The sequence below is a fragment of the Rhinolophus sinicus genome, chromosome 2, assembly GCF_057876585.1.
Source record: "Rhinolophus sinicus isolate RSI-liver-muscle chromosome 2, RSI-T2T, whole genome shotgun sequence".
In the NCBI taxonomy this organism is placed as follows: domain Eukaryota; kingdom Metazoa; phylum Chordata; class Mammalia; order Chiroptera; family Rhinolophidae; genus Rhinolophus; species Rhinolophus sinicus.
This window is the reverse complement of record NC_142502.1, coordinates 127,437,049-127,450,766: the sequence shown is the minus strand read 5'-3', so window position 1 is coordinate 127,450,766 and position 13,718 is coordinate 127,437,049. Positions and strand designations below refer to the sequence as shown.

Sequence of the window (13,718 nt, the reverse complement as noted above, 5' to 3'; positions counted from 1 at the left end):
GAACTGAGAACATTTTCATGATGTTTTTCTGCTTTGAGACAACTGATCTGTGTGCTGGGTGCTATGGTAAAGCACAGCCCTGTGAAGTATGCTTCATTGCTCTCATTTTACGACTGAGGAAACTGAATCTTAGGTTAAATAATGTGCCAGGAAGTGTCAGACTGGATGCAGTCCAAAGTCTAATACCAAAACCCAATACTCTTAACCACGGTGCTGTTGTTGCCCCTACTCTCCAAATCTTTTCCTTGGTATGGTGAGTCACCATTGTAAAAATAGCAACAACAACAACCACAAAAATCAAACAAAAAAAATCTCGTTCCTTCCCTCTATCCCTTCATCCATCTTTCCAACAAATATTTATTGAATATTTATAATATGTGCAAAACATTGGTGAGTGTTACTGCCTAGCTCTTAAGGTATCTCATAAGAAGTACTTATAGCTATTTTGAAATATTAAGTGCTAACAGCACTCATTCATCCCACCAGTCTCATCTGTTGAGCATCTGGCTTTATAAGGTATAACAGTGGACATGAGCAGGGTCTCTGCCCATAGGGATATACATTACATTGTGAGAAGATTGACAATAAAAAAGTAATTTAAATAAAGGTACTTTCACAGTGTGGTAATGCAATGAGAGTCATAAACACGGAAATATGATAAAGAATAAGGGGGTGGCTTGTGGGACACTGCTTTGGAGAGAGTGATCAGAGATTCTGAGGAGGTGACAATTGAGTAGATTTGAGGGTGAACAGATGGAACTAGCCAGCCACACGAAAACTATCCAAATAGTACAAAGGCACAGGCAACAAAGAGCTTAGAACATTTGAAGACCAGAAAAGAAGGTATAGTTGGAGCACTGTGTGTGTGTGCGTACATGCACGCGCGTGGTTAGGGGGCTATTGGTGGAGACCAGACCACATAGAATTCTTGTAGGCAGTGAGTGGAGTGCCATAATCTGATTGATTTATATTTTATAAAGATTGCTCTGTGGTGGAATGAATTTCAGGTAAGTGGTAGAAGGTTCAGTCTCAAATGGAAGGTAGTTAGGCCAGTTAGGAGACATGTAGTCTAGGGAAAAGATGGTGGTAGTCGTAGCATGGAAAGGCATGGATAAATTCCACAAATAGTTTAGAAATAGAGGCAGGATGTACTGGTTCATTGATCAGATACGGGAAATGAGAAGGAGGGTTTTTTGACACGAGCAATTCAATGGATGTTGTAAGAATAAAAATTTATGCCTAGGTTTTTTATCTAATTTCCTTAGGTATATTATTCTAAGGAGAATAATTTAAGAAAAAATCTTGCATTAGTGCATCAAGCCTGAACATAATTCCGAATAAGGAAGATGATATGAAGGAAGATACTTGGTAAAAGTGAGCCTTGAATAGCATTTTGAAATGACTTGGCAGTTAAACTTTGGGAGGTTAATCTTTTAATGAACGATTACCGGAGAATGATAAAATAGAGTTGGAAAGGACTTTAGGAATAAGCTTATGTAATTTCCTCATTTTAAGGATTAGGAAACTATCATTTTAAGGATATTCTTACAATAGCCAAAACCTCCCCCACGAAATCCTTCTGGGGAACACTAAACTAATATTTAACCAAAATTGAGTCAATTAGAATATTACACGATCAGATCATTTAGTACTTTGAAGCTCTGCCAAAAATCTGACAGTGATTAAGTAAACTCTTCTCACTGTTTAGATATTTCTACGAGTATACTCGTATAGCGTATACCACACAGTCTTTTCAAGGCCATCACAGCAAATGACTGAGAAAAAGACTCATGTGTAGACTACCTACAAGTATAATCAGGATTGTCAGGTTGTACAAACTTACTAAGGCAAGTTCCACATCAAAGTTTAGAAGGTAAAGAAATTTTGAAGTTTAGATTTGGTGGTGAGATAAATGTAAAGGTTATTGTGGTCTGAAAGAGATAGGATTGAAAAGGCATATGAAGGGGTGGTGAAGATGGTGAATGGATTTCACCTGGTTTAGCCATAGACTAGTTGTCTGGAGTTGAGTTAAATCTCTTCTTTCTTTTCCCATGGTGGGAACTTGATTTTTGCGGCAAGTATAAAGTGGGAAGAAGTGGGTCCGTTACTTACAGTTTTGTAAAGATAAAAAACTACATGCAGAAGGAAGGGGACGGGTGTCTTGGCTTTGTCCCACAGCCCTGACTTGACATTTTTTGCAGCATGGGATGACCTTTGTGACTTGATGAGCCACATAAGAACAAGAACCGTGTCCTCAACCTTTACTGCACTGTAAAGGCTTATATTGGTACGCAGTAGGCACCACTGCCTACAAGAGCCCTATGTGGTCTGGTCTCCTGCCAGTCTACACAGTAAGTGCGTGCTGGGCACTCGAGTCATGTTAAACCAGATGCATGGAAGCTGCCACCAATTGAAGACTGTTAAAAGCTCACTTCTGTGCATTGCATTATTAAATTTCCACGGGGCTACATTTTCCTGGCATAATGATTCAGAGGTCGGTGAAAAAAGATCCTCTTGTGACCTTTTATAGGAAGACTCAAGTTTTGTAAAAAGCTAGAGTGACTTCATTAACAGCCTTCAGATCTAAGTCCTTAAATTTGTGATTTAGCACTTGTTCGACTGTCTTGTTCTTTTTATTTGGTGAAGGTTTTATGCTCGTTTAGTACTAAACCAACCAAATAAACACAGATCTTGCTAGAACTTTGTTATTCCCCAACTAGGGACCTTTCCTTTTCATATCTGTCGGTTTGGTATCTTTTAGGCCTCTCCCGGTATGTATCCTGTACAGTCTGTTCGCACAACAGTTTTTAAGGATATACTGCTCGGTTGTACTGCAGCAACCCCACCTAGTAAAGACCCAAGACAGCAGAGTACTCCCCAAGCTGCCAACTCTCCACCTAACCTTGGAGCAAAGATTCCTCAAGGGTGAGTTATTGGTTGTTTGTTAAATATATTTAATTATAATAAGAAAAACTATTTTAGCCATGGTTCTTCTACCTGAGCTTACACTACTCAGGTGGCAAGACTTTTCTACACCAGTGTTTCGTGGATAATTAGTATAGCTAAAATTTGGTGTAATGACCTGCCATCATTATATTTCAGGTTGTCCAGGGAAGTTTTTCATTTGAGTTTTCAAATTGGCCAGGTGCCTTAGAGGTGAAAAGTGTAGTAGGCATACAGAACAACATAGAAAATGTTACAGAAATGACGGGGATGTAAAGAAAGAACAGCTTTCTTGACTTGATATGGGAAAAACGGTCGATTGAAATGCTACAGACAGTTGTAGAATAGATGTCTGCTTTCAAGGAAAAGGGAGTGGATTGATTGTATGTGGGAGACTGAGGCAAATGGGAGTGTGAAGAAGAGGAAGGCACAGTTACAGTGAATAGTTCTCATCAGCCTAGATCCCAGGTATAGGAGGGAAATCCAGTGATAGGTTAACAGAGAAGGCTGCTGGGGTGCAGGCAGTTGATAGAGACTTAACGTGTTGGTCAGAGAGACTGGCTGTAGAAGGTAGGTTTGGAAGACCACTGCAGAAAGGTGGGAGAGATGTTGAGCACATTGGTTCACTGGGAGGAAAGTGGGCTCCCTGGGACAGAGTTGGAGGTTGACCCCATAGAAGTTAGATGGAAAAGGGAGCAGTGTTCCGAGTAGAAAGAGGGAACCAGGAAGAAGTTCAGTGGTACCCAAGCAAAGATATATGAGTGTTGAAATGAGAAATTCACCTCACGAATGAAATCCTTTGTTAGAGGCAGGAAAAATAAAGAAATTATAACAGGAAAAAGGACTTAGTGTTTTGCTAGGGAGGAACTTTAGGATGAATTTCAGAGAAACAAAATGTTCTTTTAAAGATACCCTGTTGAGATGAGGGGTGAGGGGTTACCAGATCATTCTGTGAACAAGCAAGTAATTGATTGGCTCTTCTATTTGCTCTGAGTCCTGATCGCTGATCAAACAACAATGAAATTATCCATTGCTGGGGCTGGGTAAATGTTGTTCACAGCAGGACAGGGTTTTGTGCTGCTAGTGGTTTGGGTTCCATATTATACTCAGTTTGTTTTGAGGCAAAGCTAAGGTTCATTATATTGTAAGAAGCAGAACTAACTTGAAGTATTAATAGTTTAGGATTTATGAGAACATGCAGATGGGATTTAGGGTTTTATTTTTCTGAGTGTTTAAGATACATTTGCAGCGCCATTGATTACTTTTACCCCAGGTCATAGAAACCTATCCTAAATTCTCTCATATAAGTAGTTTTCTCTTTTCTCTTCTGGTTGCCTTAGGGAACCAAACAATGTTTTTGGAAGGTTGGGGAGAGATAAAAGAGGCCTAGATTGCTAGTTTTCCTGTTATCTTTTTCAGATGTCATAAGCAGAGTTCACCAGAAGAACTTTCTTCCTGTGTAAATATGAAGCCCGAAATACTGAGAACAAAAACAGATGTCTGCAAAGTAGAGTTGCTCTCTTCAAAGTCCCCTCAGATTGGAACTGGAGACTTGGAAACCCTGAGTGAACCAAACGGCAGCTGTACCCACCTGCAGACCAACACTGATCAGGAAAACAGATTGGAATCTCTTCCACAACCATCGACTGAACTTTCTAAGGCATGCTTTCCTACAGCAGAATTGGAAATTGCCAGTACTCCTGAACTGCAGAAGCATCTGGAACACACACCTTCCACATCTGATGTCCTTTCAAATAAGCCGGAAGAGAATGCAGGTGTCAATAGTGATAGCCCTAATAGTTGTGTGGAAAAAAAGGTAGAACCTTCCACTTTAGGTTGCCAGTCACAGAATTTAAAGGAATCTTTAGTCAAAGATAGTGAAAGCTATTGTACAAGAAGCAACAACAAAATCCAGAATGGTGAGTGTTTCTACATGTCTTTATTGATAGAAGGTAAGAGATGGTAGTGGGTGCATATATAGCTCCATGTTACCTTATGAGAAAAAAATAAAGCGACTGTAGAAAAAGTTCCATGCAATCAGAAAAGTTCAAAGAGGAAAGTAAAAATCCCATAATCTTCTCAGAAATGATTACTGTTAATATTTTGCTGAACCTGGTTCCATGTATATAGAAATACAGATAAACTTTGTCACGGGTTCATACCAACAGTTTTACCCTGTGAATTAGTATAGGTGTCTATCAACGTTTTAAAGACTGGATGGATTCCATTATATGCATTTACCATATGGCTTAACTGGGTCCTTTTATGTGGGTAATTCGGTTGTTGCCAATTTTTGTAAGAAAATAATTTTGAAACAAAATCTGAAGTAACCTGTAATTACTTTATCTTCAGCCTAACACTGATCTTTCTGTAACATCCAGGTTGAAGTGAAAGGGGCTATTGATACTTTACGCTCACACAGGTAGTTCAGATCTGAAAATTTTTTAAAAGACAGAGATCACCACCTCTAAAAGGGACATTTGGTTAAAGATTTGAAGGCCAGGGCTGAGACACCCTGCAGAGTCTGTTTGCTAAAGGGGAGGTCCTGCTGCACCCACAATTTAAAACTGAATTATTACAGAGCAAATGGTACGCTGTATTTCATTTACTTAATATTAAGTTTGAGGATGCATTCCAATGATGGTAGTTATCAGAAGCTCTCTTACTAGAATTTGTAGAACTAAATGGCTTCAATATGTCAAAGATTCAGAACTATTACAGTTTAAAAACAATTGTCATCTGTGTGGGAAAATTAGTGTGCATTTTGATAACTTTTAAAAACTATTCATTTAGATATGTAACAAATGAATATATCCATATGCTAGCTTTTGCTGCAGACCTCTGAAACTAGAGGGCAAGATGGGTGGATTTCACTATGGGTCTTTTTGATACAGAGTTGGAGAAATAGAAAAAGAACTTTCTTTGCCTAGTGATACTTCTAACCCACCTTTTTCATTCTTGAGACTTAAGTTGATACAGCTATTACTTTGCATAAGATTGTAGTGTTCTCAGGAGTTGTGTAAGTCCTCAAAGGAAGTGAATATTCATAATCACATGCCTGTTCCATTTCTTTATTCTTTTTGAGTCATCAGCCCTCACATTTAGCTATTCAGCTAACTTTTGAGGCAAAGTATTTTAATATTATGTGAAAAAAACAGTAAAAATTCTACATTGATAAGCACATGATAGGTACGGTACATAAGTGAATTCTTAGGAGTCAAGCCTTTTCTCACTTAGTATGTTGTGCAACTGTGCCCTTCTAAAGTGATTTTAAGAGAAATGAAAAGCCTAGACACATCCTGGTGACCTATCTGCTGGGATTTTTGGCTGAGGACTGAGCATGTGATCAGAAGCCTACCAAGACTCAACGTTGTTTCCATTTGTATTGCGTATGGGTATGGAAAGGCTCAACTGGAAACTGTTTCTCTCTCTTGTCCCCTTGCTCTGCTTAGGAGCTAGGAAACAAGCAAGCTGGAATTGGACAGCTGCCTTTTTTCCTATTAGATGAATGGTTCTTCAGAAATTGGCATTGCTCTTTTTCCCCTTGGCTCTGCTCTGAATTGAGAGAATCATTGATGGGGATCAACTATTGCTCACCTCACTAGGGAGCTAGGTTTAGATAGTTCAACTTGCTTATTTCTAAATATTTTCTCTTTTGAGCCAGGATAGAATAAATAAAGTACCCTTTGGGCTCTTTGCCCATGGTCTGTGAAAACCTGGTCCATTTCAAAGGGTGGTGTCTTTTCAATATTTGAGTAATTAAAATTCCATCCTTGAACGACTGATCTCTATTTTCTTTCTTACTTTACCTTCTCTTTTACTATAACTGAATAATAATGTTTAAGGGGTCAAGGCCTGACAGCATCCATTTAGCATTTTACAGTTTGCTCTAGTCCTGTTTTAAGAGAGGTAAGATTAGATCACCTCTAAGGTAATTATTAAAGATGCTTATTTTATTTAAAGCGTTCGTTGGCTTGAGAACTTTCAGTTTCCTCCAAGACTACTAGTCTCTCTCACCCATCTCTTGACTGGTTCCCCAGAAGTTGTTTCTGGGGTTTTTTTGTTTGTTTGTTTGTTATTTTTCATTTGTTTGTTTGCCTAAGAACTTACTTCCCTCTTCTCATCTCCCTTGACCCTGAAAATAGGTCTTTTCTGTCGGTTTTATATGAAGTATTCCTTAAGGCTCTTGACTTACAAATGGATTTCCTTTCTGTGTTATTCAGGTTGACACAGTGATTTTTCTCTCCTGTTACATCTCCACTTTTTTTCTCTTTTTCTTTAGAAACCATGTTATCCTTTCCTTTCCAACTCTCTGGCTCCATTACAAGTAAAAACTTCAGACATGCATTGCTTAGACTATAATGCTGTCTTTAGCCAGTGCTCTTAGTCCTGCATGGAACATATATATGTGCAAAGGAAATAATTGAAGAAATGTTAAGGGCAAGTGACATCTCTTGGAAGCATTTAGAAGATAGCTCTTATTTTATAGACCAAGGGGCCTATGTAGGCGAGCTCTTTGGGTTTTTTTTGTTTTTTGTTTTTTGCTTTTGTTAATTACAGTGGTTAGCTTTCGCAGAGAACACACCTTAAACCAGTCTTTTTTTTTTTTTTAATGTGAAAAGTGACAGGATTGACTTCCATACAGTCTTCTGTTTGTTGGGGTGAACCTGTGCATTGCTGATGAGTTTGAATTAAGTATCTGACTTGGAAAAATCTTCCCAAAATATGTCTGTCATCTAGGTTTGTGACTAGACGTATACAATACTTGGAATTGTGAGTCTGGTTGTTGAATTGGGGGTTTTAAGTTGCCAAATGGATTCACCAAATGAGAATTATTTTATAGAGTGAACCTTTTCCAATTGTTATAATTGTTGTCTTCTATTAAACCATTTTTAGAAATGAGAATTGAACCAGTAATTGAATTCTGCCTTTGGGAAAATTGGCCTTTTGAGTAGAATTCAGTCACATGTTGATGTGATTTTTAAATGTTTGAGGTCCCATTTCCTTAATCTTTTGTTTCCCTAGCTCCAGCCCGGAAGTCAGTTTTGACAGACCCAGCCAAACTCAAGAAGCTGCAGCAGAGCGGTGAGGCCTTCGTGCAGGATGACTCCTGCGTGAACATCGTCGCACAGCTGCCCAAGTGCCGGGAATGTCGTCTGGACAGTCTCCGAAAGGACAAGGAGCAGCAGAAGGACTCACCTGTATTTTGTCGCTTTTTTCACTTTAGGAGGTGAGGAGGCATTTGGAGAAAAGCTCAGATAACCTGGGCCTTTTAGCATACTTGCCCCCCACGTCTTCTATCAACAGGAAATCTAGAACTACAAAGAGTACAGATACTATTTTTAATCTCTAATTTGGGAAGCTAGACCTGATTGCATATTATTTCCTTCATGTTCTCCCCTTTAAATTTTTTTTTAAAGCAGAGAAGCTTAAAAATAGAAACTTCTGTTTCTGAAAGTAACAAACAGAAAAATACTGAAGGTTCTGGAAAACCACAATAACTAATTTTAACTTTTCAGTGCATTTTAATATTTATATGGTCATAAAATATGTTTAAGCATACCTATTTGATGTATTGTTCAGGCATACCTCATTGTGTTTCGCAGATAATGCATTTTTTTTACAAATTGAAGGTTTGTGGCAACCCCACGTTGAGCAAGGCTCAGATAATGGTTAGCATTTTCCAACAGGCTCAGATGATGGTTAGCATTTTTTAGCAGTAAAGTATTTTTTAATTAAGGTATGTATGTACATTTTTTTTTAGATAAAATGCTATTGCACACTTAGTATACTACAGCATAATATAATCATAACTTTTATATGCACCAGAAAAACAAAAAATTCGTGTGACTTGCTTTATTGCGATATTCGCTTTATTGTGGTAATCTGGAATGGAACCTTCAATATCTCCAAGGTATGCTTGTACATACGTATTGAATCTTACTTTCCCAATACATAGTAGAAACCACTTGATCATGTTAACTTTTTTCTGCAAATACTTTTGAATAACTATGTAAACACCTAACATTGTTTGATAATCACTTAACCAGTTCCCTTCTTGGTGTTAAGACTATTTTGTATTTTTTGCCACTGAAAACAATGTAGCAATGATCGTCTCCTTGTCCACATCTCTGATTATTTACTTTGGAAGGAGTACTGAGAGTGGCAGTACCGGGCCAGAAGGTGTGTGTGTGTGTGTGTGTTAAGACTTTGATACACTTGTTCTGCCATGTTGCCCTGCAACAGAGTTGTGCCTGCCTCTGTGCCCACTGGTACGTTTGAGCAGTCCTGTCTCTATGTACCTTGGCCAGCAAGGAGAGGCATATCTTTGTAAACATTGTTTTCCAATTTTATAGACAAAAACTTTTATTTTTAATCTGTGTGTTTTTTATAAGCCAAATTAATTTTCTTTAAATTCTTGATCCTGAGTGAAGAATGGTAGCTGCATCTTATTTTTTTGATACATACATGAGCGATGTTGTTCTGGTTACAAAGGCACTTCAGATGTGATTTACTTTCTCAGAAATTTAGATACTTTCAGATTTCACTAGTCCTAATTATAAACAGAAGTATTGACTTTAATTTCTAGGTATTTCCTTCTCCCCTTTAGTTTTATCAAGATTAATGATTACTGATGAACTGAGTTAAATGTATAGGTATTTTAGATAATTAATTATACTTGTGCTGGTAACTTTCAGATTCAGGCCTAGTTATGAACTAGAGTTTTTTAAATAGTAGTTTGCCCTATTCATTCCTGAGTAAAGTGCAAAAGCACCATGATAAATTGTGCGTGTAACATTTAGAGCCGTGATAACTACTAACATGTTAATATACACATATATTAATATATAGTCTGAATAATACCTGGCCCAGCATAAGTTCTCAATAAAGGATAGCTCCATTCTGTTTCCTCGCTGGAGAATTTTTTTTTTTTTTTTTTTTTTTTTTTACTACATAGGTAAGTGTGTTAAGGTATATCTGCTTCTGTAGGTACTTGTGTATATTTTGAAGAAAGCACAAAATGGGTATACTTTGTACAGATCTATGTATTCCTGTTACAGGCTTGATTTCATGTCATTATGGCTCCTCTGCTATGAAGTGTATAAATGGACTGCACGAGAGATTATTTGGTTTGAGGTTAAGTCATAGAGTCATTTTAAGGAGGGGATATGTTTTTCTTTCTTTTGAGTGTTAATTAGAGCTTTTTTTTAACCTCTATTTTGTAACTCTAGAAATCTGATTTTATGACTTAGATGTTTTCCCATTTTTGACCTCTTTGGAGGGGAGAGTGCCTTTGCTTAATGTTGAGTAGTAGAAGCTAGTCTAGTAGAAACTAGAACAAACTCACTTCTTTGTTAAAAAGAATATAATAGTTTAAAATACAGAGCTCCCCTGCCCCACCCCCATGTTTAGAGTGAAGATTGAGGCTTCCTCTTCAAGTGTGTTTCTCATTAAATTCCCCTGCAGATGAAATAGGGAGGGGTAAGGCCCCACTGGTAAAGCTCAGCTGCCTGACCCTGTTCGACATCTCCCCCTTGGAAATGGCTTTCAGATTAACTTCTGTATTACTATTCTCTCTAATTTAGGCTAGCAATTAAAATTTTTCATCTCTCTTTTGGACTGCTTAAAATAAATTTGCATCTGTTATGCAACTCTCAGTGTCTCTCCACTTTATTCTACGCTTTTCTGAACAAGTGGTTTTTCTAAAATGCAACTTATATGTGTCTCAGAGGCTCAGTTTCAGTAACTGCTCAGTGACTAGAGAAGAAATCAAGGTTCCTGCGTTTTTCCTGCTTTTGTATGAAATGTTTCCTTGCCATACTTTCTCTTACCTAGTGTCTCCTTTTTTTGCAAGGTCAAGCTTAATTACTATCTCTACCGTGAAATCTTTGTATTAGCCCCACAACCCTCATAGTCAGCATTTCCTCCTCTGGCTCCTGTAAAATTTAATGATTGTTATACCTATTATATCCTTTTTCACTGTGTGTTTTAGGTCTACTTCTATGTCCCCAACTAGATTGACATATAATGTTGTGTTTAAAATAAAAACTAATACATAGCTTAGAAAAAACATGCAAGTATCGAAAATATTAAAAGAGAATACTGAGAAAGTATTCTGCCTTTTACTCCACCTGTTTAGGTACTGAGGCCCATCTTAACACAGCCTCTCATTCCAGAAGCTTGCACTGTACTCTGCAGATAGGAATCATGGGTGCTGTATACCTTATGGAGCTCCGTGGTCTTGGCTTCAGTGACTGTCCAGGGTTAGTCTTCCGTTGCCGAGCATTATTCTTGGAGCTGTAGTTGTATTCAGATCTGATCAGATTATTTATCACCTTCTGTTTGTCGTCATTTTACTTCTGCAGTGACTTGTGATTGTCCTTGGTATTAACCCCCAAGTCTGGTGGTTCAACAACTGTCCCTGGAGGCAGTATGATTAGATCTTGGTTCCAGTGCAAACCCACCTCCCCACTCCCTGATTTTTGGAAAGTTTTTTTAGTCTTTCTACTGACCTTGCCAAATAACAATTGGCTATAATTAGCCTTGGAGATTATAGAGAACTAGGAAGGAATTTACTGGTTTAAATAGTAACTATAAGTTGTAAATTAATTTTGTGTGTATGCATAACACTTTTTTCCCCTCCACTTCCTCTAGGTTACAATTCAACAAACATGGCGTGTTGCGGGTGGAAGGCTTCTTAACACCAAACAAGTATGACAGTGAAGCAATTGGCTTGTGGTTGCCTTTAACCAAAAACATTGTGGGGACTGATTTGGACACAGCAAAGTATATCCTGGCCAACATTGGAGACCACTTCTGTCAAATGGTGATTTCTGAAAAGGAAGCTATGTCAACTATTGAGCCACACAGTAAGAGCATCTCTTAGGGGGTAGGATTTTTGAGTCCAACTTGATTTTTGTTCCTAAATGATACCTAAGTCCTAATTGCATGGGTTTCGTTTTCACCCTGAAGTTTAGGTGACTTTGGTGTAATGAAGTTGCAGTGTTCCTTTTGTAACAGATCCTACATATTGGTTTCCTCAGAGTCAGTTACTTATCTGTGATTTATTTTGGAGCAATTACCAAAAGAGTAGAACTCCTTTTTTGTTAAGAAAAGTAAAACAAGGTGGTGGTGGAGTTTGCACAGCCTGATAGCAGTGTGGGCTCACCAAGAGGCAGTGAGGCCTCGGGGTGGTTTATTTTAAGACAAAAGTTCAATCAGAATCTGAGGTGGCTGGGTCCCAGGCATAAGAATGGGAACAAGCTCAGAAGAAAATGATTCTGTTAGAGTCAAGGTTTTAAGGAAGTAGTTGGAGGTTCCAGCTGGGTGCGTGCAGCTGTCCTCCACTCTCACACTGATCTGGCAGCTCTGAGCCATAGGGATCAGTGTGGGTGACACATGAGAACCAGAGCTCCTCCATGACATCTCAAGGTATGACGTCTGGGAGGATCGCACACTTTATCTGTTCATGTGCCTCTGTGAGAGTGAGATAGCCAACCAGAAGCACCAAGGGGCATCTACCTTTTAAGTCTTGCATTTTCTTCCATCATTTTTTTCTTTCCCAAGTGGTTAAAAGTTAAAAGTGAAGCTTTTCCATTCCTCTAGTGGATCTTTTCAGACTTTGCATAGGTGAAGAATGTTTCAATACAAGCAACCACACATACCAGTCTTAAGAATTTTGGTTGTAGGTACCAAAAATTAACTGAAGCTAGCTTAAGCACAATAACAATTTATTGGATAGGTAGGGATACTATGACATTTTATTGGATAGGTAGGGATACTGTGACATCTTATTGGGTAGGTAGGGATACTGTTACATCTCAGAGTCCAAGCAATAGGAACTGGAGTATATTCCCTGGAACAGGAATTCAGAGCTAGTGGAGAAATGGGATTGTGAGCTCTTGGGGCAGCCAAAGTCGTGCTGAAGAGAAGGGCAGCTTTAGAATCACACCATACTGTTGAAGTAGCATAGACTCTAATAAGGTGAAAAATCTTACTGAAGTTTTTCCTGTAATCTATTTAGGACAAGTGATACTGGTTTTCTATTTTCGGTAGAGATACAATGTTTCTTTATCATAAACATTTAAGTAAAAGTAATAGATTTACAGAAAAATTCTTAACTAAGTGGTCTCAGGGTATGTAAATGATTGAAATGTAGAAACAGTTCTTTGGGATATATTGATAGCTTCATTCCTGAATCAGCAGGGCTGTTTTAAACAACTGATGCTTTTTTCTTTGCTAAAGGTGGGTCATCTGAAGAATGTACTTTTTTTGTCATACAAAAATAGGCATAATTAAGAAACTGTCCTTGAAGATGTAAATGTGATTAACCTTTTCTCCTTGCCTTTTTGATTACTCTGTTCCTTTTTATTTCCTCTAACTGGTCAGTTAGAGAGAGGAACTCACTTTGAGTGATATTGAAAGATGCTACCACAAGGTGTTCCCAGAGGGGTTACCCTCTCATCCTGAAATTAGGAAACAGATCTCAACCTTTATACATTTATTCTGTCTTTTCAATAACAAATAATCATTAGATAGTGACTAAGAAATCTAAGAATGTCCTCTAAGAAAACAGTCTAATCCAGGTGACCAAGGGGAAGTTCCTAAAATCTCATTTGCAAAATGCCTAAAGCTCTGTGTATTGTGCAGTGAGCTATTGCATTATAATGAAACGGCAGAGGTTCACTCAGCAGTTGGATTAATTCCGTGCAAACTGAAATTGGTCATTTGCATTGTGGTCAGTCTGAAGAATGAATGAGTTGACCACAGACTAG

General features: G+C 38.1%; 1 protein-coding gene across 3 annotated transcripts in view; it reads left to right on the top strand.

Annotated features, from left to right (window-relative positions):
- KDM3A (lysine demethylase 3A) overlaps nucleotides 1–13,718 on the top strand; it is a 51,326-nt gene that overhangs the window by 16,733 nt on the left and 20,875 nt on the right. For all 3 annotated transcript variants that reach the window (XM_019749219.3, XM_019749220.3, XM_074332292.2), the window contains exons 9-12: nucleotides 2,762–2,925; nucleotides 4,363–4,862; nucleotides 7,969–8,173; nucleotides 11,599–11,813. In XM_019749219.3, the coding sequence (XP_019604778.2) occupies nucleotides 2,762–2,925; nucleotides 4,363–4,862; nucleotides 7,969–8,173; nucleotides 11,599–11,813 (1,084 nt within the window). The remainder of the gene's footprint in view (nucleotides 1–2,761; nucleotides 2,926–4,362; nucleotides 4,863–7,968; nucleotides 8,174–11,598; nucleotides 11,814–13,718) is intronic.